This window comes from Aquarana catesbeiana, linkage group LG01 (genome assembly GCF_042186555.1).
Source record: "Aquarana catesbeiana isolate 2022-GZ linkage group LG01, ASM4218655v1, whole genome shotgun sequence".
Taxonomy (NCBI): Eukaryota; Metazoa; Chordata; class Amphibia; order Anura; family Ranidae; genus Aquarana; species Aquarana catesbeiana.
In genome coordinates, this window is record NC_133324.1 from 128483655 (window position 1) to 128508654 (window position 25000).

The following is a 25000-nucleotide window of genomic DNA, read 5'->3' on the forward strand; positions in this document are numbered from 1 at the left end:
GTTGCTTTTTTTTTTTTTTTGCTTTTAATTTCTGCATTCAGGTCATTTGTGAATTTTGAGGTTTAAATCTTTTTTTACTAGCTGGGTATGTGAATATGATTTAGTAATATATCAAGTAGATAAAAAAAATGTTTTGTGCCCCAGTTGTGTAAATCATTTAAATCATTCAAAGAGTATCTGCTTTAATACATCCCAGTATTCCATGTAAATTTGGCTGTGTACTGTATAATGCAGACTTCTAGTTGTATCCAGAGTTGCTAAATGGGTGCTTTTTCCCCTAAAAATTTACTTATGAAAAAAGTATGCTATTAATATCTTAAAATCCACATTCATAAAGTATACTAGTTTGATTCATGCCCCTGCATTTGAAGCAGATCTTCTATCCCTCTTCCACACATTAAAAAAAACAAATATACATAATTTAAACTAACGTTAACTGTACAGTTTTTCGGCCATTCCTATGACATCCTTGGGTCCTCGTCTTACTACCACCCAGTGCATGGTCTTTAATACCGCAGAAGGAGGTGGTAACATTAGATATTAACACTGATCTCTGTGGTATTTTATTGTGAGCCCAGGCCAAGGCCAACATGGTGATGCACCCCCAAGAGGTATATCAATGACAGCTTTGGCTCACAAGCTGGCTGTCATTCAACCAGAAAGTGGACCAGTGGCATATAGGGAAAGCCCTGGAGAAAAGGTGTGTATTGCAGGAAGAGCTGTTTTTTTATATTTTCCTGGATTGCTAATTTTTCAAACTAGAGTTCTGATTTGAAGAAATCCTGGGCAGTTTAAATTGAGCCTGTAATAAAACATTACATACACAAAGGTTACATTTAGTGAAAACTACATTGAAAAATGATCAGTAGATTTGTGATACACAGTCAGGTCCATAAATATTGAGACATTGACACAATTCTAATCTTTTTGGCTCTATACACCACCACAATGGATTTGAAATGAAATGAACAAGATGTGCTTTAACTGCAAATTTTCAGCTTTAATTTAAGGGTATTTACATCCAAACCTGGTGAACGGTGTAGGAATTACAACAGTTTGTATATGTGCCTCACACTTTTTAAGGGACCAAAAGTAATATTTTTGGACCTGACTATAGGTTGCCAGTAATATATTAAATTCTCCATTTTTTTCCTGTAAAAGTTGTCACCGTTCTAACTCCCTTTCTACATTTCCCTATTGACAGGTGAGGCAATCCATCACATTAAAGCACCAATGGGGGGCTCTGGGGAATGGGGGACAGTCTTGCCTTTTCTTTACAGTGGAGTGGACATTTGCATGCAACTTAAACAGAATTAGGTTTCTGGATCTACTGATTGTTTTGACGGGTGGTTTTCACCAAAGGTAACCAGTAACTAGGATTATTCTTCACCACATGCCTAATTTAAATGTTTAAAGTTTGTGACAGGTTAAAGCAGAGATAAACCAAATTGATAAAATATCATATAGGCTTTAACATGTTAGTGTAATTCAAAAAGCTGCATTTTTATCATTTTTTCTCTATCAATTTTCTCATTTATTTATTTATCTTCTCTTTTTATCTTCTATTTTTTTTTAATGTAGCTTTCATTAAAACCTTGTAATCCTGCCATGGAGGTCCCTGTTCAGGCATTTATTGTTATGGGGTGAACACTGTCTCCCAACGAGACTTTGTTACAAACTTCCCCGATTGAGACTACAATTGGCCATACTGACACATTACACAGTCATAGTCCATTGTTGTCACTATCAGGAATCTGTTTCAGAGCAATGCGGTGGATGACAAAGCAAGTGCTTCCAACCTGAGCTGTCTTTTTTTTTTTTTTTTTTTTTTTTTAACCCACTGGGTTAAACTAAAAAAAAAAACTGGTAGTGTGTACCAGGCTTAGGTGTTTAGATTTACTTTAAGAATCCTAAAGCCCAAACTGAACTTTCAGTTTAAACACCCTAAATTCATTCCAGGTGTATAAAAACAAAAGGTGTTCAATGTCTTGCAGTTCATTTCTTTAGAAAGCAGCCACAGCATGAGCAGAAAAGTCTGTCTCCTGCCAGCATGCTGCAGAGACCACCCTGCAATCTGTGTGGAGACTTGTTTCTTCAGAGGTCCAATACACCTCCTGCTATGTCAAACCTATAGCTCTGCAATCAGCAACACTCCTACTCCCTGCTGATCAGAAAGCTTTTGTCCTTACTCAGGAGGGAGTGTGTAAGACCTCTGAGAGACCACAGCTTCCATACAGAGGGTAAAAGTCCTCTGAAATTACTAAATCATATTCATATCTATTAACTTAAGCTGATCTGCAGTAAATTTTCTCAAATGCCCTATTGCAAACTGTTTAAAATATTTTCTTATATGAATAGATTTACATACTTTGTAAAGCACTCTTTTGGTTTTTATTTTTAATCTTAGATTACATTGATTGTATAGAGTATAGTCAATGCCTTTTCTAGCAGTAATTTTTTTGTATTTCATTTAAGGAGTCTGCTGGAGGGGATATCCAGTCTCCTTTAACGCCAGAAAGCATCAATGGGACAGATGATGAAAGAACACCCCCAGAAGTGACGCAAAATTTTGAACCAAGGGCTGAACCTACGCAGAATGCATTGCCATTTACACATAGGTACCAATTCAGTTCACAAATCCTGATTAACTGAAGTGTATCTGTGACTTGTGTTCTATGCGTTAATTGCATTCAATGATCCTGCAAGAGTTTGTCTAATGAAGACGACTGAATAATGTACAGTAGAAGGTTTTCTGCATCTTCTCACTATTGCAAATGCTATGCAGTATTTTTACTTGTTTGCAAGGACCCACAGGTCATTACATGGAGGATGGTTATTTGCTAAAGACCTGCCAATATGTATCAGCAGTTTATTGTAACCGTTCAGTAATCTGCTCGCATAGCATAATTCTAATTACCTATTATTCTCGCAAGGCTAAATGAGTAACTTGTATCAGACATCGTTGTCTTAAAGTATACCCAAAGCCAAAACTTTGTTTAGTTTGTGAAAGTGTCAAAAACCACTGTTTCTTTTTTTTTTTTTTGTTGTTTTTTTTTTTTTTTTTTTTTTAACTACTGTTTGTCCCCACTGAGAAAACTCACTCATGTCCTGGTGAGCATTGTCAGAAAATGATGGGACAATCAAACATTTTTTGGCTACCACCAAAATGGGAAAAGTAGTTTTGGTGACAACTAAGAGAGAGAGAGACTTCTACTAGCTCCCCATTTATATTCAGGATAGGAAGTAAAGAGAAATCCCCCCCAAAAAGAAAAGTGGGGTAGGGGGTTAACCATTTCCTACTCTATGAAATATAAAAAAAGGTTTTGGCTTTAGATATACTTTAAAGCATAGGGAATGCTATCTCTCCTAATTCTGCCTCTTCCTGGCTTGCGCTCCAGATACTGGTCATCCAGTAATCATAATGATTGATAGAAAATACTTAAAGTCTTTCTCCACACAGTCAAATAATGTTACTCTTCAATACACATATGTAAATGACTTGAAGTCTTTTCCATTAGATGTAATCTGAGTTTCCTCCATTTAAAGTGTATCTAAATCCAAAAGCATACATTTAATATATATTGGGTTACCAATGCCTAAATGTGATGGCAGCATTTGTGTTCTTTTTTTCTTTTTTTTTTTTTTTTTCTTTTTTTCAATTTCCTTTGTTTTCATCTGTTGATCTAGCCAGTCACACACTTCCGAAAGTCTTAGTATGGCTTCACTGTATGGAGGAGCAGTGCAGAGACACATGGACAGCAGCATTTGAGGGTAGAATTAGATACACTAGCAGATTTATATAAACGTGACTAACAAATTGAAACTGAACTCCTAAAATCTGACCATTTTATGTACCCCTTTCAGTGGTAAAGGTCTTGACAATCTTGGCCTGTTAAAGGAAGCTTTCAAATAATAGACTTACTGGCCAGATCACCAGGTGAAAATAAAGGGGGGATAAAAGTCTGAAGAAAAAATTAATGTAGCCATCACATGTAAAAACTGGTAAACCGCAATAACATATTAGCTTTTGCCTTTAGATTTAAGGGCTACCCTCTAAATCCGTGTTTCTCAACCTTTTTCAGTCAAGGCACCCTTTAAAATTATGGACAGGCTCGAAGCACCCCATTCTAAAATGTTTTATTAGTTTTACATAATGCAGCAACATCCACCCATAGGACACCCAACGTTAGATGTGATTTATTCTTTCAAAGCAAATACACTGTTGCACACTGGTACTGACTAGTTTTCCAATGTTTCTCTTCTCCTTCAATCTCTCTCCATCAGTCAGCTAATGTGACCCCAATGCTGAGGGGCACAGGAGGGTCAAACATGGATGCTGTGTAGGCAACAGACATCCTCCTTATCAACTGATGACATCATTGGTTGTTAGGATGCTAGTGTCTAGAAAATCATAATGATGTATAATGAAAACCTGTAGCTTTGTGTAACTAAAGTGCAGGCTTGATCCACCTGCTGGCTTGTTAACAATTTTTATGATCAATTTTTAGGCATTTTGCCAAGGCACCCCTGAAGAAACTTCAAGGCACCCCAGGGTGCCTGGGCACCCTGGTTGAAAAAGGCTGCTCTAAATCATCTCTTAAATGCAACGTATTTTTTCAGTTACATTAAAAAACTGCTTGCTGCTAACAGATCTTCATTTTTTTTTGTTATCTAGTGCATGATTGGACAAATCTGAGAAAACCCTAAACCTAAAAAATTACACCTGACTTTGCCCACCGTGTTGTAGCTCCCATTTCCTATAGGTATCTTCCCAGCAGTTTGTATTATTGTAATGTTTATTGTAGTCTTCTCCAACTGCCACCCAATCCTCATATGCATACCCGTGAGCCTGCACTTCTCCGTTCAGACATTCCTTGGTTCTAGTGCATCTACCCTGCTCAGCATAAAGGAAATGTCACACGAAATAAAAGATGTTTAATACAGGTACCATGCCATGGCCCAGAATCCCCTTGTCATTTGCTCTAGGCTGTGCCATTTTATACTACAATGCTGCAGTTTTGCAACATTTTGGCCTTCAGAACATTTCAGATGGCAGATTTAGAGTTAGTTATTTTAGAGTGAGATCTCCAAAACAATTTGATTCCAAACAACTCCATGTAGACTAACTGGTAAAGGGGGTGAAATGCAGAGCTGGTAACCAACATGGAAGAAACCTTATATCAATCCTGTTGCCAAAAAGTTTGTGGAGGAACCCTTTAAGTCTCTTCAGTTACTGTTTAAACCGCAGTGACTGATAGTTGATGCCAGTGTTTTCACATATTGAATGCAGGAAGGGGTATAAAAGTTTTCACAAATTGAATGCAGAAAGGGGCATAGCAGGTAAATTGCATACGAGTGAGGTAAATTACATCACCTGACAATTTTGTTTTTTGTTTTCAAAAGTGAATTGGTGCAAGACGAGAGAAGACTAAAGGGGCAGTATAAAGGCCGTAATGGGGTCAATCTGCTGGGTTATACTATTCAAACATAGAGTTGATAGGTTGATGTGTTTTTATTATTTTACTGAGTAACAGTATCTCAGTGCTCACTTGATTTTGTTAATACAACATTCATTCATATGAGTGTTTGGGATCCTAATGTGTTTTTTGTGTGTTGGAACTTTCCCTATAAGTACTCACATTGGTGGAAGTATATAGTTTTCCTTGGAAGCTTCCATCTGCATGTCATAGCTGTTGTTGTTTATTGACTTTCCTATAATTAGTAAGGTTAGCCATTAGCTAAACATGCTTATTTAATAGGATGAAGATCAATATGAAAAGCGCTATCTCATAACATCCGATCAGGATTTACTTATTACTGGTGTGACTGAAGTAAAATTTTAATCTGATTGGTTGTTTTTGGGTATTGCACTTTGCTTATGGCTGTTTGTATCAACTTAGTTTCTCTAAAGGTATTTTCAAAGATTTAGTAGAGAAGGGTTAGAACCCATGTGACGTTTTTAATGCTAGCTGTGTCCTCGTGAAATTCACCCCCTTTTTATTTGTCTTGGTGATCACTGCCACACAGATTGAACCTGAGAGGAAATCCAAAATTTTGAGTCCTCTCCTGAACAGAAGTAAGGGGGGAAGTCTTCCAGTGGTGACACTTGTTCCAGTAACAACCATCTAAGAGGGGAATTCTCACACACGAGAGATTTTCCTCTTTATTCTTGTTGCGTCTACAGGGCAAGAAGTGAAAGGAAATCTCCTCCAATGGGACACAGGTGGCAAAAAAGACAGGGTTGTAACCATTCCCTGCTCTAATCAAATGAAAAAAATGGTCTTAGATATACCATAAGGAAGGAGGATGATGGTTTTAGCCTATATGGAAAGAGTTCTAACACTAAGTTGTATATTCCACATCAATTAAGCCTACTCTACCTCAGCTCTGTATCCATATTTCTAAGCCCCATCCTTTTGCTTATGACCTCTATAAACGCTGTAGGTTCAAGAAGACTTTGGTGTTTGTTATGGTGATATTCCAAATTACTCAAAACATTGGAGTTTTTCTTGTTGCTGAATAAATTCTATCTTTGTAGCATGACTATGCAGGAAAAGGTTTTAAAGTATCTGCAAAATTGTATTTTGTACTATATAGTTATGCAAAACTTTGTAATCTACTATTGACTTGTTAAAGGTATTTTTACTATATATTTTTTGTGGTCGCAGAAGTTTTGCAATTTTGATGTATAAAATCTTAATAATCCATTTAAGTCAAATGTTTAATGTATTTTATATATACTGAATGTTTTTTTTTTTTCTTAACATACTTTAAATCAGGGGTCTCAAACTGGCGGCCCTCCAGCTGTTGCAAAACCCATCCAAGTCCTATCATGTCTCTGCCTGTGAGAGTCATGCTTGTAACTGTCAGTCTTGCAATGCCTCATGGGACATGTAGTTTCACAACAGCTGGGGGGCCGCCAATTTGAGACCCCTGCTTTAAATGCAGGAATAACTTAAATCCATGTATTCGTCTACTTAAATGCTCAGCCCACCCAAAACACTTCAGTTTTGGACAGGTACTGCTGTAAGGTCCCAAGGCAATATTTTTGTTTCTGAAACAACCAAACAAATTTTCAGAAGCCAAATGCTGTTGAGTCCTTCATATTGAATGAAATTTACAATCTATCATGGCTGAGTCACTTTTGTAACTGGAAAAGCTTACAGGACTAGAATAGGCCTTAAATGGGATGCTTAGAAAATACCCTAAACACTGGATGAACCCAGCACACAGCATCTACCTTCCTTTATATTCTTCAACTGATCCTTTTCATTGTTCAGTACAGGTGTGTTTTCAATACGCCTGATTAAAAAAAAAAAAAAATGTTTTATATATATATATATATATGTATTTTCTGCAGAGCTCTATCACCATGACAACAGTAGTAATGATATTGCTGCAAAGCTGGAAAGTTCACACTAATCCTAGAAAGATAAAGTTAAAGGCTTTTTTTAATCATTACTGAAATTTTAGGCTTTTGTTTATGTCCACGGTGATCTCCGCTCATAGAAGTCTATAGGGATTCAAAAGCAGCATGAAGCAGTTCAAATGCAAATCAGAAGCAGGTCAACTGCAGGACTGTTTTGGATAGAGTAGGGAATAGATAAAACCCCGTCACCTGTTTCCCATTGGGGAGATTTACATGAACTCCCTTTCCCATTGAGAGGAAGTGAGCAGAAATTTCACTAAAGTAAAAAATATCTCCAGTTGTCACTGGACCAAGTGTCATCATTGGTCACACCTTTTATTCATGCTCCAATGACAATTCAAAATTTAGGATTTTCCTTTTTGTCATAAAGCAGATTAATTTTCCCATTCGTGACAGATTGCAATCAAAACATGGCATGGATTCTAATCCTTTCAAACTCTTAATCAAAACTACAAAAAATAGTTGGCTGTCGATGCACTTTAACTTATGTGGCTATAGTGCAAAGTGCATGTCAAGCCAAAGCTTTTTTTTATTTTTATTTTTTTTTATAGAGTAGGGAGGGGTTGGAACCCCTTTCAGGTTTTCTGCTCTCCGGTGCACCTTTAGAATTTTTCCCATATTTATGTTATGCTGACTACACTTTCACCAGACTGGAAGTAAGGTAACCTGCCCAACAGCAATACAGACACAAATAAAAATGCTATCCTTTAGCAAAGTTGGAAAAATCTACAATGGCTGTCAGATTTGTATCTCTCTCTCTCTCTCCATTGTTTGCTCCACACCCCTGTGCCCAACATGTGGCCCATCAGTGCTCAGTGTGTGGCTAAACCAAGCCTCTGGCTTGTTGGTTCAGGAGCAACAACAGTTTGCAGGTTTGTTTATTACACCACACATACCTTTCCCTGGCCACCTTTCCCTGGTGTTTTTGCAAATTTACAAAAACATAGCTATTGGTCAACCCTTTGGACATGTTGAGGGGAGGGGGCACTTTTGAGTTTATTATGTTTATTAAGTTGACCACCACTGCCCTACACAGTTGTAATGAGTGAGCCATTGACAGTCCATTTTTCCTTCCCCTCCATTCTTCTCCTGACATGGAATTTAAACTGTTGGATTTAAAATCATTTCCAGAATTTAGGTTTCACCTAACTAATCTTAAAAGCACTTCTTCCCCCTCCAAACACCTATTCTGGCTAACCTTTGCAGGAAATATATATAAATAAAATATATGTAAATATATATATATTTACATATAAATATACACAGCCGTGGCCAAAAGTTTTGACAATGGCACAAATATTAATTTACACAAAGTCTTCTGCTTCAGTGTATTTAGATCTTTTTGTCAGATTTTACTATGGTATACTGAAGTATAATTACAAGCATTTCATAAGTTTCAAAGGATTTTGTTGACAATTACATGAAGTTTATGCAAAGAGTCAATATTTGCAGTGTTGATCCGTCTTTCTGAAGACCTCTGTAATTCGCCCTGGCATGCTGTCAATCAACTTCTCGGCCACACCCTGACTGATGGCAGACTATTTTTGCATAATCAATGCATGGAGTTTGTCAGAATTTGGGGGGGGGGGGGTTCACCCGCCTCTTGAGGATTGACAATCACTTCTCAATGGGATTAAGATCTGGGGAGTTTCCTGGCCATAGACCCAAAATTTTAATGTTTTGTTCCCTAAGCCATTTTTTTTTTTTTTTTTTTTTTACTTTTGCTTTACGCCAAGGTACTCCATCATTCTGGAAAAGGCATTTTTCGTCACCAACCTGTTCTTAGATGGTTAGGAGAAGTTGCTCTTGGAGGATGTTTTTGTACCATTCTTTATTCATGGCTGTGTTCTTGGGCAAAATTGTGAGTTAGCCCACTCCTTTGGCTAAGAAGCAACCCCACACATGACTGGTCTCAGTATGCTTTACTGTTGGCATGACACAGGACTGATGGTAGCGCTCGCCTTTTCTTCTCTGGACAAGGTATTTTCTGAATGCCCAAACAATCGGAAAGGGGATTCATAAGGGAAAATTACTTTACCCCAGTCCAATCCCTGTAGCTTTTGCAGAATATCGGTCTGTCTCTGATTTTCCTGAAGAGAAGTGGCTTAGCTGTTCTTCTTGACACCAGCCCATCCTCAAAGTTTTCTCCTTACTGTGGGTGGAGATGTACTCACACCTTCCTGCTGCCATTACTGAGCAAGCTCTGCACTGGTGGTGCCCTGATCCTGCAGCTGAATCAACTGTAGGAGATGGTCCTGGGGCTTGCTGTACTTTCTTGGGCGCCTTGAAGCCTTCACAATTGCAGTGGAAATGTTTTTTATGGGATTAAGTTCATTTCCATGGCAAAGAGAGACTTTTTAAATAATTGCAATTCAGTTGATCACTCGTCATAACATTCTGGAGTATATGCAATTTACCATAATAAAAAACTGAGGAAGCAGACTTTGTAAACAATTAATATTTGTGTCATTCTCAAAACTTTTGGCCATGGCTTTATACTTGTGTATTTTCAGCCTGCTCTGGTCCGATCATGTGACCTAGCACCCATGTCAGCCAGCATCAGCTGCATGGGAGAGGAGGGAGCGCTGATAATAGATGAGCCATAGGAGCCTATGGGTGATGTCACCACTCCCAGGCTTAACCAGCCAATGTCGAGCACTCTTTTCCCCTGTAGTGGAACTGGCTAACACAGAGATCATGAGGCCAGAGTGGGCTGAAAATAACCCAACCCCCTTTTGCCCCCCCCCCCTCTCTTATGTTATGTAGCATTGTTCATAATTCAGATACTCACCTGCCCAGCAAATCCAGGTGAGATCCACTGCTCAGCTGCTGCAGGTCAGGTCCTATGCCACCATCTTTCCTTCTAACATCATCAGTCTGTCCATCAGCCTCTGTGAGTTTCTATTCCTGCAGCCTCCTGGGATAAATGGTGAGTATATCCTAGGAATCTGCAGGAGCAGGTATATGTCATTCAGTAAAATAAATAGAAACAAAAATGTTAACAAGGAAAAAAAGGGGGAATTTAATATTTTGCAGAGGATGGGAAACACTCTTTTTTGGGACCGAATGTCCACTTTCAGTACAAACTGCAGAAATGCATGTGCAAGCCCATGAGACATGGTGATAAGAAAGGGAGAATTTTTTAAAGCTATTAAACTGTTAAATGGCTAGATCTCAAGTCTTTGTTGTTTCTAGTGCCCTGTATTAAAGCTGCAGCATTATGAAGCAATTTTCTTTCTTGATGCCAGGTGTCTTTAAAGTAACTTTAATATTTTTGATCTATATATATTGTTTGAATTTAAAGTTTTGCATTTAGTACTCTATGCATAATCTGCTGCTTCCAATGGTTTCCAGTTTGATTATATATATACTTTAATAGAGTTCATGTGTTGCATGTTGTGTTAATCAGCCTTCCTTTCCTTTTACCATAGAGTGTAATTTAAAAAAAAAAATGATCCTTATTGAAAAACACTTCTGTTTTTTTAAAAGGTTACTGTGTGCTTTACTTTTATACAAAAGCCAGGGATTGTGTTAGTGTGCAAAATACCTTATCCCAAAGCAGTCCATACTACTTTAGTTTACTTGGATGACTACAGTATACTAAAATGTGACTGCTCTCTATTCCTTTACTTTGTGATGTCTTATTGAAGCCCGTATGTGGCCTTTTTATATTTTATACTTTTTCTTTAGATATATTTTAAATACGGTAATGTATAATGTCTTTGTAGCATGACAATGCAGGACCAGGTTTTACAGTATACCCAGAATTACATTGTTTTAAGTTAATGCAAATCTTTGTAAATATTGACTGACTTGTTTTTATTTTTTAAAAATAGTTTTTGTGGTTGAATATATAGTGGAATTTTGTATTTTGTTGTACAAGTGATTTTGACGTGTGTCTCTAGGCATTTTTTTTTTAATTTAGTTTTTGATAGAGTGGGGAAGGTTAGACCCTTTTTTCAAGTTTTATTCGGATCAACGCTGTATTTATACTGGTGACCATTGTCTTCTAGCAAAAAGGTGAGGGGAAATGCAAAAGTTTGGGGAGTGGTAAGGGGATGACTAACTAAGGCCTCATTCACACGCCTTACTGATCATTAAGGCAAGGAACATAAGTTCCTGCATAATGATCAGTAAATAGATCCAGAAACTTTTTTTTTAATGCTATATGCATATCCTCAGATGCCAATTTTTGGATGCTGTGTTATGGATATGAAGGTAGTGCATTTATTTCAAAAGTTCTTTTTTAATAAAGTTTTAGATGACATACAAAATGTAGAGTAATACCAAATGTATTAAAGTACAAAAGGCAAAAGATACAAAAATAGCAAATTCCATTAAAAAAAAAACAAAAAACATGAAAATACCATAGTGCAAATAGACATAGACCATGCAGTGGAAGTGGTTAAAGGCCATGCATTTTTAAGCATCTGTGTGAATGTCTCCATTAAAAACAATAAAGCTGCATTCAGATCTGTAAATAAAAAAAACAGTTGTTAATGCATTTTTTTGATAGCCGTGTGAATGAGGCATTGCATAGGAATTCATTTCTCTTTGGGAAATTTCCTCCAGTTTCCTGTTGCTCCTCTGGGACAGGAAGAGAATGCAAATTTCCCCAATGGTACACAGACAGCACAAGTTTTAGCCTTCCCTACTGAGCAATACATACACTTTAATATTCTATTTATATAAAATGTTTTATGTGTTTATAGATATTTAACTGGGTTTATGACTGAATGCTTTTCTATACAACAGTGACTTCTGCGATTGTCAACTTAAAGGCTCACTCTATCCAAAATGAAATGCTAAAAGGCTTCTTGTATCTTATATGAATTTGTTAGCAAGACCTTTTGAATTTGAGTTTACAGCTCCGCTCACGTTCCTCCGCAATTACAGTATGGGCGTTCCAACCCTTGGTGTTGAATTCCCCATTGATTTTACTTTGTAGTCTGTAGACCCTTTGCTTGGCTTTATACTGGCCATGGAATGTGGGCAGGGCTAGGGCCTCAGGAAAAGGAGAATCAAACCATAGGCGGTCACCAAGAGATATGAGGCAAACCGGTACAGATTCAACAACCGACAAGAAGTATTTATGGGTGAACTTCGCCTTTTATTTTACAAAATCTAAAAGCTTTTCTGAAAATGATTCAGAAATACCAGGGAATATTTTGGATGTTTCTATGGAAACTACTGGTGCATTTCGCAATCAGACTCTACATCTGAAGTGGCAAGTATGTATGTCAAACTTGTACTGAGATACAGAGCTGTACAAACAGATTGGTAGGGTATTTCTACTACTTGAAGCTAGCAGAACTAAAATGACAGCATATAAAAATTCAATGATCTCCGCCACAGTAGTGTGCAGCAGAAATTTTGTATCAATTAAACACTTGTTTTACATTAAAAATGCTATTAAATGCATTCTGTGGGCCTAATTTTGACTCTGTTGTCACCCTGTAGAATTACACGATTCACTGTCTATTTTAATTACTATTCTAATGTCATTCTTGATTACAGGTGTAACCTGCATGTTGTTGTACAATGTGCACTGTAGTGTAGATAGAGACAGTGGGGTACAGGAGATGCCCGTACTGTACTGTGCCCGCAAAAACAGGACACAGGTGTAAGGCTAAACTACATTGTACACAGTATTCTGTACTATACAATGAGACAAAAGGTACAGGAGATGCCTGTACACTACTGTACTGTGTAAAGGCCAGGATAGGATACAGTTACAATATCAGGTTTTTATATTGTATTGAGAAACTGACAAGCATGAGAAGAGGAGCCTAGAGCTCTACCAGCTGGCTGAAAAGGAGAATTAAAATTTTAGAATGCAGCATTTCATAGTTGCCTGACTTTGAATTTAAATATTTTTAAAACTATTATTTTTTCATCTATGAACCTATATGGCCTGTTTCACACGGGCTTTAGCTTGCCTAAGAGCAGTATAAACAAAAAGCTTTGATTAAAGCCGCAAGCTTTGTTGAAGCTTTTAAAATACTATTCAGCTCCAGTTTGTAGATTTTGAACACATCCTAATGGGAGTGCTGATTGTCACTTTAAACAAGCTGCTAGCAGACTTCAGCACTTCTTGCAGCTTGCTTTACCACTTCAGCCCCGGAAGAATTTACCCCCTTAACCTTCCTGGCGGTATTCCCGAGTGTGGCATGGGGTGAATTTTCACTACCAAAAGCGGTATCCCCGAGCCACACTCGGGATTGCATCGCAGGATCTATGTACAGCATACTTACCTTGTCCCCAGGATCCTCCACTGTCCCCCCCCCCCGCTCTGTACACTGTTCAGGGCTCCGTTCCCTGCGAGCGTCACAATGCACGGGGACGGAGCCCGGCAGCAAATTCAAAAAGTGAAAAATACATAACACATACAGTACATTGTAATCTGTAAGATTACATTACTGTAGTAAATCATTTCACCTCACTTTTGTCCCTAGTGCTTTGTCCACTGCCCTGCCTGCAGTTTTATATTATATATATATACTGCCTGAAAACTTGAGAATGTCCATAGCAACCAAAAAGTGTCCCTCCTATGTTAAAAGCAGTTTTAGACTAGTTAGAAAACAGCGATAGTAAATTTGAATCAGCAGAATTGAGCGATAGTGATTAGTGGGGAAATTTGTCATCAGACACTGAAAGTGACAACAGCTACAGCTCTGCAACTGAGCAAATTCCAGTGTTTTTGATTTGATTGCATTATTGAATAAAATGTATTATTATATTATTATTTATTATAATTTATAGTTTTTTATTATATTATAATTTATGATTTTGTGTTTCAAACTTTATTATACCGTGAACTAGACTCTTGTTTGGACAGATTTAAGTGTGTTATTACTAAGAACTACAGGCCTACAATATAAAACGCCAAATTTCCATCCAAAACATTGTACCGCTTTGAGATTAAAAAAATCTGACATAATCATAATGCCAGAGGTGTTAATGACCAGGCCATTTTTTGTGATACGGCACTGCGTTATTTTAACTGACAATTGTGCGGTCGTGCGACGTTGTACCCAAACAAAATTGATGTCCTTTTTTTCCCACAAATAGAGCTTTCTTTTGGTGGTATTTGAACACCTCTGCAGTTTTTTATTTTTTGCGCTTTAAACAAAAAAAGACTGACAATTTTGAAAAAAAATATTTTTTACTTTCTGCTATAATACATATCCAAAAATATATATATATATATTCAACAGTTTAGGCCAATATGTATTCTTCCACATATTTTTGGTAAAAAAATCGCAATAAGCGTATATTGATTGGTTTGCACAATAAGCATATATTAATTGGTTTGTGCAAAAGTTATAGCATCAGATTTAGGGACTTTTCATTTTTTAAATTGTTTTTACTGGTAATGGCGGTGATCTGACCCCAAGTGACAATTTTTGGGGACCAGAGACATTACAGTGATCAGTGCTAAAAAAAATGCACTGATTAATGTATAAATGACACTGACAGGGAAGGGGTTAACACTGGGGGGGCGACAAGGGGTTAACTGTGTGGGGGATGGGCTTACTGGGACAACACAGATCGATGTTCCTGATCACTAGGAACAGCAGATCTCAGTATTGTCCCTTGTCAGAATGGGGATCCACCATGATTGCATGTGGCCGGAGGACATCAAGTCCGCCGGACCCACGGGCAAGCTCCCGTGGCACGCGGGCCCACACTACCACATGCACGGACTGATGTACAGGTACGTCGGTTTGCGCAGCTGAGCCGCCTTGCCGCAGTATATATAAGGAAGGCGATCGGCAAGTGGTTAAAGTGGCAACCAACACGCCCATTAGGATCTGTTATCAGCATTTACAAACTGGAGTTGAATGGTACTTTAAACACTTCAACAAAGCTAGCTGAAAGCCCCACAAATGCTTTGCTTTATTCAGCAGTAAAGTTTTACATGTGTCATCCAGAATGTCTGGTAATTCCAAGGAAAACCGGTCACAGGTCTTGCAGTGACAGTTTAGCATTGAGCTTCCTTATATCCAAGTAGCATTGCTTAGTAATGAAATAAGTGATCTACCTCTTATGAAATGTAGGACTGCAATCTCAGAATGTACGTCAGCGATGTTGGAAGTCGGTGTTTTTGTTGTGTACTAAACTTAAGTACGCCATTTGCTTAGTAATGTCAAAAACAGAAATTGATGGGTTGACGCAAATAAGTATATAAATATAAATATATATATATAGTGGGGAGGGAAAGTATGCAGACCCCCTTAAATGTTTCACTTTTTGTTATATTGCAGCCATTTGGCCATTTGCTAAAATCATTTAAGTTCATTTTTTTCCTCATTAATGTACACACAGCACCCCATATTGACAGAAAAACACCGAATTGTTGACATTTTTTGCAGATTTATTAAAGAAAAACTGAAATATCACATGGTCCTAAGTAGGGTTGTCCCGATACCGATACTAGTATCGGTATCGGCACCGATACCGAGCATTTGCCCGAGTACTTGTACTCGGGCAAATGCTCCCGATGCTTCCCCCGATACCCGGAAGACAGCTGTGATCGGCGCGTGGGGGAGTTACAAGCTTCTCCCCCAGCGGCTTTCACCAGCTTTAGTGACACAGCGGTGATCGCTCACCGCTGACTGTCACTGCATCCTCCTCCGTGCCCCCTCCTTTCCTCTGTGCCTCTCCGCTGTCCCCCTCCGTTCTGCTCTCCTTATCTGTCCCCTCCGTTCTGCTCTCCTTATCTGTCCCCTCCGTTCTGCTCTCCTTATCTGTCCCCTCCGTTCTGCTCTCCTTATCTGTCCCCTCCGTTCTGCTCTCCTTATCTGTCCCCTCCGTTCTGCTCTCCTTATCTGTCCCCTCCGTTCTGCTCTCCTTATCTGTCCCCTCCGTTCCTCTCTCCTTATCTGTCCCCTCCGTTCCTCTCTCCTTATCTGTCTCCCTCCGTTCTCCCCCTCCGTTCCTCCGTCCCCCTCCTCCTTCCTTTGTGTATGGATAGAGTCAGCTGACTCTGTCCATTCACAATAACTGAAACATTGTAATCTCCTGTGGTTACGATGTGTCAGTTTATGAATGGAGAGAAGCTGCTGTCTTCTCTCCATTCATTCTCAGTGCAGCTGAGGCTGCAGAGAAAGGGACTGGGGAATCTCTATCCTCTGTCTCTTTCTCTGTCTCAAGGGGGAGATATCAGAGGTCTGTTAAGACCCCTGATATCTCACCAAAGCCCCCCAAAAGGGCTGATTAAAAAAAAACAAAAAAAAAAAACAATAAAGAATAAAAAAAAATATTATTGTAAAAAATAAAAGTTGTAAATAAAAAAAAAAAAAAAAACACACATACCTCGTTCACTCCCTCCCCCCCCCCCCCAAAAAAAAGCAAGCACTGTTAAAAAAAAAAAAAAAAAAACACTGTCACGTGACATTTAAAAAAAAAGTATCGGTAATCGGTATCGGCGAGTACTTGAAAGAAAGTATCGGTACTTGTACTCGGTCCTAAAAAAGTGGTATCGGGACAACCCTAGTCCTAAGTATTCAGACCCTTTGCTCAGTATTTAGTAGAAGCACCCTTTTGATCTAATACAGCCATGAGTCTTTTTGGGAAAGATGCAACAAGTTTTTCACACCTGGATTTGGGGATCCTCTGCCATTCCTCCTTGCAGATCCTCTCCAGTTCTGTCAGGTTGGATGGTAAACATTGGTGGACAGCCATTTTTAGGTCTCTCCAGAGATGCTCAATTGGGTTTAAGTCAGGGCTCTGGCTGGGCCATTCAAGAACAGTCACGGAGTTGTTGTGAAGCCACTCCTTCGTTATTTTAGCTGTGTGCTTAGGGTCATTGTCTTGTTGGAAGGTAAACCTTTGGCCCAGTCTGAGGTCCTGAGCACTCTGGAGAAGGTTTTCGTCCAGGATATCCCTGTACTTGGCCGCATTCTTCTTTCCCTCGATTGCAACCAGTCGTCCTGTCCCTGCAGCTGAAAAACACCTCCACAGCATGATGCTACCACCACCATGCTTCACTGTTGGGACTGTATTGGACAGGTGATGAGCAGTGCCTGATTTTCTCCACACATACCGCTTAGAATTAAGGCCAAAAAGTTCTATCTTGGTCTCATCAGACCAGAGAATCTTATTTCTCACCATCTTGGAGTCCTTCGGGTGTTTTTTTTAGCAAACTCCATGTGGGCTTTCATGTGTCTTGCACTGAGGAGAGGCTTCTGTCGGGCCACTCTGCCATAGTTTACCTTCCAACAAGATAATGACCCTAAGCACACAGCTAAAATAATGGAGTGGCTGCACAACAACTCCATGACTGTTCTTGAATGGCCCAGCCAGAGCCCTGACTTAAACCCAATTGAGCATCTCTGGGGAGACCTAAAAATGGCTGTCCACCAACGTTTACCATCCAACCTGACAGAACTGGAGATTTTATATATATATATATATATATATATATATATATATATATATATATAACAAATGCACTGTACAGCAAATCAACTTCATTTAGAGTTCCAGTATTCTGATCTATCAACATCCACATTTGCAGAAATACTTGGCTTGACTTGTCAGACCTTGTTTTTGCTGCTTTACGAATAAAATAAATGTTCACTTGCAAGCTTTTTGATAGAGGGGAGTGTTTGATCCCTTGTCTTTGCTGCACTCCACCCCTGTCATAGCCATTTGGGGCAGTGCTTGTTTTTATTTTAGGGCCAGCAATTGTAGTACTGGGGAGTTAAAGGGTTTCTGTACCTCCCCCATGGCAAGGAAACCGGTTCAGAGCCTCACATTCTTCACCCTTTCTTTTGCTCCCAACTGCTCCATTCAGTTGCCAGTAGTGAAAGATAAGCACTGTCCAAATTTTAATATGCCAGAGTAAAAGCTTACACAGGGCTATGGTCTTCCTTGCCACAGTGCTGCTTGGCTCTGTCGCATGGGTGACTCGTGTGCGCCTCCTTACCCTCAAGCAGAATATTTGCTGGTTGCTGGACTATTGTCCCATTATCTTAAATTGTGTAGCAATTACCAGCTTATCAGGGATTTTCAGTGTAGCATACAGAACATCCATCTATATCTGTTGTCTGCCTCCTACTTAGTGTTGCATGAGGACGGGGCAGACCCATCACTGCGTAGGATGCTGCAGAGATGTGCCCTGCCTCTGCTTTAGTAAATTATGGGAGTGTTCTGTTTCCATCTAAAGATAAACCCGACTTCAGACCTCAAGCTTCTTGAATTCTGCTTTATTATGTGTAATGTTGTCACCTATTGATCTTATTTGATTAAACATTGGGGGTTATTTACTAAAGGCAAATCCACTTTACACTGCAAGTGCACTGAAAGTACACTTGGAAGTAAAGTCACTGTAGATCTGAGGGGGACATGCAAGGAAAGTAAAAAACAGCATTTTAGCTTGCACATGATTGGATGATAAAATCAGCAGAGCTTCCACTCATTTCAGATCTACCCCTTAGATTTAGAACGACTGCACTTCCAAGTGCACTTTCAGTGCAAAGTGAATTTACCTTTCGTAAATAACCCCCAATGATTGCTTTCTAATACTTTTGTGGGATGATATACACTTACTACTTTAATGCTGATCATAATGCAATGAATTTTCGTGTGTTTTAAATTAATACGATTTTTGAAAATATCATTTGATGCAGCACAAATGCACAACATGATTATGTGAAACACAGTCTGAACTTTACAGCCGGTCTCATCACTTTCCTTTTCAATACCATGCCACAAAACCATCAGAAAGGGATCATGATAATCCATTGTGTATATATCGCCAACATTACAGGAGTTGTCCAGCAAATTTTAAAGGTGTGTGCAGCGTTGCATTTTCCTGTTTCTGCGGAAGCTAAAACATAAATCCAAATTTAAATTTTGATGTGTTATGCAAGTTAGATAGCAATATACACTACATACAGTATATATTTTTATATAAGTTTGTGAAATGTGTTGTTAAAATAGCTTGTGCAGCACAGAAGTCTTGGCAATTTGGAATAATGTATTTTTGTCTGTCCATGTTCTAATGCATCAGTTTTGTACAGACAATGATTTGGCCTATATTGAGTGGCATGTTGTACCTGTGACTTCTGTATTTTGGTGCTTGAGCATACAGGTTTTTCAAACTTGCCAACATTCGTGTGCGAAATTTGGGACATAATAGACCAAGTGTAGCCTCTCCAAACACTTGTGTGTACAAAGCCTACTTATTTATTGCTGATTTGCTAGTTCTGGGAATTTGGACTTGTTGACAAGCATGAAAAACGCATGGTATGGAGTCAGTGTGTGACCAGAAGAGATGTTTAAGGAAATGCTGCTTTTGGTGTTAATTGCCATTTAAATTACCTGCTGAATATATTAAACGCAAACCATTGTCTTAGACAGCTATACTTTCGAGGTTGCCCTATGCTAGAGATGATGGCATTTTATATGATCGGGATCCACCCAGATGCCTGGACTGGCAGCTGGCTCAGGCTCTCAGCAAGTCTAACTCTGTGTTCACTGAAGGCTGAGAACTGAGCAATCAGCTGTGTTTGATCACTTGGTCCTCATTCTTAGGCTGGGTTCACATATATGCAAATTGAATTGATGGTTTCCTACTGTATCAAATTGTATTGTATTTGTACTGTTTACCCTCTAGTTGTAAAGCGCTACGTAAACTGTTGGCGCTATATAAATACTGTATAATAATAATAATAATGGTTTCCCCACATCCAATTTGTGACAGGCGAGTGTGACCGACTCTCAATGGAGCCGGTTCACACATGTCCGGGGCGGCTGTGGTCCTCATTCAAAAAGGGTCCTGTGCGTCTTTGGGTCTGATTCGGGTGCAAATTCAGGCAAAAATTCGGACCTGATTCACACCTGAACCGGTGACCAGGAACGCACCGGACCCCAGGCACAAAACCGCAGCAGCACATATGTGAACCTGGCCTTAGAGCCATGGGGGACAAATGCAGCATGGAATCGATTATTCATCCATCTAGAAGAATATAAAAAGTTGTGTGGCTTTTTTTTCTTTTTTTAACAAGCCCATACTTCTCTTTTAAATATGAGGAACTACAGCTCAAGATCAAGACCTTTTAGTTAATATGATGAATTGTTTGAAAATCTTGCAGGTATTTCACCCTTAAAGGCTAAGTTCACTTTTAAGAGAAAAAAAAATTAAATGCACATATTTTTGCAGGAAAAAATGGGGCTGTAAGCTAGTGCGGGTGAATTGTGTTTCACAAGAGACCTACTCTAGCAACTGTTGGTATTGCTTCAATGTCTGCCTCTTGGTGGGGACTAAGGCAGTTATCATCATGTTGCTATACCAGTTTCCCCCCTTTGGGGGGAGGTCCGTGTATCAGCCCCCTTCTTCTGTGTCTGGGGAGAGTCTTGACTGAAAGAGATGACTTGTTCCTGTAGGGGAGATTCATGCTGCAGCCAATACTGTGTGGGCAGTTCTGGTTTCAGACCCGGAGGGCAGGTGATGTCACTTTGGGGGGGGGGGGGGTTCTCTGAGCTGGTGCGCTACTTCCAGGGGCTTATGCAGAGGCACCGAAGGATTGAAGTTATTATGGACAGACCACCATTTTCCGGGCCCTCTCCACTATAGGATATCCTCCACTATGTTTGAGTCAGAGACTCTGGTTGCAGTGATAGCAGGTGCGTCTGGCACCAGCCATTCTCAGGTAGGAGGACCATTGGAGTGACTCCTTCCTGGTCTATCTTTCTGGAAAAGACGTTACCGGTAAGTAACCCTGTGTTTTTGTTTTTTTTTTTTTTCACAGGATCCTGCAAGGCATTGTGGATCATGGGTACAATGTCAGGCTCCTGCAAACTCTACCTTCAGCTTTCTGCCCATACCTCTGTATGGGCTTTCAGTTGGAGAGCTGGAGAAAGTGTCAGTGGTCTACGAGTGCACTTATTACCTCATCTATGTTCCATTGAGAACTACAAGTCCATCATATTTATTCATTCACAGATGATTGAATGACGCAGCTGTGTGTAAAAGTAATGCAGCGTACACACGGTCAGACTTTTCGACCGGACTGGGCCGACTGACTTTTCCGACGGACTTCCGACTGACTTTTTAACGATTGGACTTGCCTACACACGATCACACCAAAGTCCGACGGATTCGTACGTGATGACGTACACCGGACTAAAATAAGGAAGTTGATAGCCAGTAGCCAATAGCTGCCCTAGCGTCGGTTTTTGTCCGTCGGACTAGCATACAGACGAGCGGATTTCTGGGTTCGGCGGAGTTACGACGTAAAGATTTGAAGCATGTTCCAAATCTAAAGTCCGTCAGATTTTCGACTGGAAAAGTCCGCTGAAGGTTCGATGAAGCCCACACACGAACAGGTTGTCCGCCGGACTCGGTTTGTCGGACCAGTCCGGTCGAAAAGTCCGACCGTGTGTATGCTGCATTACATTGGCTGTGGAGTAGAAGAACCCTCGCATTTTGTCTCAGATTAAGGAGGGGGTGGTGCTTAGCAACATGATACACCCTAAATATGGGTTTAACATGTTGCTAAAGGTGGAGTTAGCCTTTAAGGCTCTACAGCTAAGTCTACTGCTCATGTGAGAAGAAACTCATGTGTGAAGCATTTAGTTCATTGTATTAGTCCCTTAGACTAATAACTTGACCATCCATTCCGTTTTGAGATTTACACAGCCCTGTTGTAGAGCCAAGGGGGTGACACCACATTATTATACTACAGCTTTGTTAACAACCTCCCACCCTCCAAAAATCTTCCCCTGCTGGCAATATGAAAAAAAACTACACACACACACACACACACACACACACATACATATATAGTTAGTCATCATTCCTGGACTGCAGCTTTTTACATTAAAAAGGCTGCGCAACAGATATAAGAAAATTGAGCTCTGCTTTGAGACCTACATTGCCTCCCTGGCCTAAGCCTGTGAATGGTCAATGATGGAGCAGCATCCAATGAAGTCCTACCTCTGCTCACACTGCTTTCTCGTCCTATTGTCATGCAGCTCATCTGATTGCCTCTCAGGGTTTCCCTTGCTCAGTGATCCAATAAAAAGAATTAGGAGCCTGAATTGAAGTCAAATCCAGGTACTTACCATCTGCATTTAAAATATAAATGTAATGATTTATTAATGAATAAATAACTAAATGAATGCCTTTTTATATCTGCCTGGAGTTCAGAATCAAATGTATCACAGGGTTTCTAAGCAAAGGTAGTGATTTATTTTTCTGTGACCTTCAAATACATGCATTTCATCATCTTCCAATAAATCCAAATCACCCCCCCCCTCCCTTTGGACATGGGAGGAAACAGTCCACAATGGCTAATGCATCATGAAGAAGATGACATCTATTACAAATATAATTTGTTGTTACAAATATAATTTTGTTATTTTAAAACGGATATGAGCTTCAGTTCCCACTCTTGCCAGCAGTCCTGGATTCTAAGACCTAGCTAGTTTTTGGTTGTGGAATTACTTTAGGAATGGATGGTGATTTGTGGAAGAGTCTATATTTTCCCAGGCTTGACACTGAAGAATTGTTTATACTTTTTCTTTTGGCAAAATTGGGATTTTTCTATATGTCTAGGAGCAAGAAATTTTTCAAAGACCCACTTTATATATTTTGTTAACTACTGTTTTATTTCTTATGTACTTATGCTCTCTAACTTTCTTGTACTTAGAATAGAGCATGTATACCAACCTAATTTATGCAAACAATGTTTAGTCTGTTTTCTTCACGTCTGGTCAAATTGATTTAGTGTTTTGGTGCTAATTAAATAGTATTTTTCTGTCTGTCCTGTTTGGAACAGTATTAAACATTATCATTGTAGTACATTCCTGCAGTGACTTCTTTTATTTCAAAAGGTAAACCTGGATGGGAGTAGTTTTTAATTTAACATTTTGAATGATAAAAGGACTTCCTAATATTCCAGCTGTTGCCTAAGATTCATTATAACATTTTCATACTTGTTTCGAAGCATAATTAAACATATATTTTTATTGTGTATTATATTTAGGCCCCATGCACACAGAGCGTGTTTGTGTTTTTTTTTTTTTTTTTTTTTTTTCTTCCCCTGCAAACAGCTTAAAACTGTGCCTAAAACTGCAATTTGCACAGGCATTTAGGTCTGATTAGACGTGGTTAGGCTACGCAAGCATTTGGGTGTTCATTTGTTACATTGACCAAAATAATAATTTATTCTGGCCATTGGAATAAATGCTCAAGCACAGAATGCGCCTGCCGTTTAGATGCATTCACACGCGTTTAGGGATGTTTTACAGTTTTACTGCCCAAAAGCTCCTGAATGCGCCGGTGGAGCATTTTTTTCAGCTTCTAACCGTTCCTCTTCTAATATGCCAGTAAATGCCTATATGTGCATGGCCACATAGACAAACTCTATGTTCATTTACAGGCTGAAAAACAAAAACTCTAACGTCTGTAAAAGCAGTGTTTTGTACATCCTGTGTGCATAGGGATGACTGTGTCATACACACACACACATACACACACACACATACACACACACACACACACACACATACACACACACATACACACACACACACACATACATACACACATACATACACACATACATACACACATACATACACACATACATACACACATACATATACACATACACACATACACATACACACATTTATTTATATATATATATATATATATATATATATATATATATATATATATATATATATATTCTTCAAGGTGAGGCAAACGGCACCATGGCAGTCTTCCAGTGCATGCAATCAGGCCTTCCCAAACGGCCACATATAGAAACGGATCCAAGGATTGCTGCATTTAAAACAATTTATTTAGGTATATTCATATACAAATACATTGCATATTGTTACAGTTCAACAGATTCGGGCTGTAAAGCTTGTGCCCTTCTTAAGGTTGGAACAGACATCGTGTGTGTGTGTGTGTGTATGAATCCTTACTGTGGTATAGGGATGATGACAGTAGGGTAAGGTGTTTTTTTCTTATCCAAAGCAGATTTCTGACAAATACCAATGTTCATTTTGCAATATAAAATAACTGTCTATCCAATCCTATATAAACCACCATTTATATCCAGGTTCTTTCAGCTCATGTGCCCATACACATAGGCATTGTCTTTGGAGACATCTATGCATATGAGTCTCTGTTAACTTTTAAAAGGATCAAATCTGTGCAACCATTCATCCTGAGCAATATAGGAGGTTAGCATCATAGGTAGACAAATTTGTTGCATGTCAGGCTGCCAGAATTTGGGAAGTAGAAGCCTCACCTGACCCATGTATGGCCTTCTTAACACCAACCAACACTGATAAAACGATTGTAAGAAGACACTGGATGATTCACTACTGTCTATTCATAAAAAGAAGCCAACTTCTTTACTGGCTTACTACCAGTTGGTTCAGCTTTGCTCATGAAGTCTGTATTGAATTGGGGTAAATTCTGATGAAATGGTTTTAAAAGTCTTTAAACTGTTGTATTCTATGTTTTTAGTATACTAAATATTTGTTTTACAAATAAACATTTGTTACACAAAAAAGGTTTACCAGAGTACTGAGGGATATCTA

At 39.0% G+C, this 25000-nt stretch overlaps 1 protein-coding gene across 3 annotated transcripts in view; it reads left to right on the forward strand.

The window, feature by feature from the left end:
- Positions 1-25000, forward strand: part of HOMER1 (homer scaffold protein 1) — a 164073-nt gene that overhangs the window by 59491 nt on the left and 79582 nt on the right. For all 3 annotated transcript variants that reach the window (XM_073623798.1, XM_073623784.1, XM_073623791.1), the window contains one exon: positions 2476-2618. In XM_073623798.1, coding sequence (XP_073479899.1) covers positions 2476-2618 — 143 coding nt within the window. The remainder of the gene's footprint in view (positions 1-2475; positions 2619-25000) is intronic.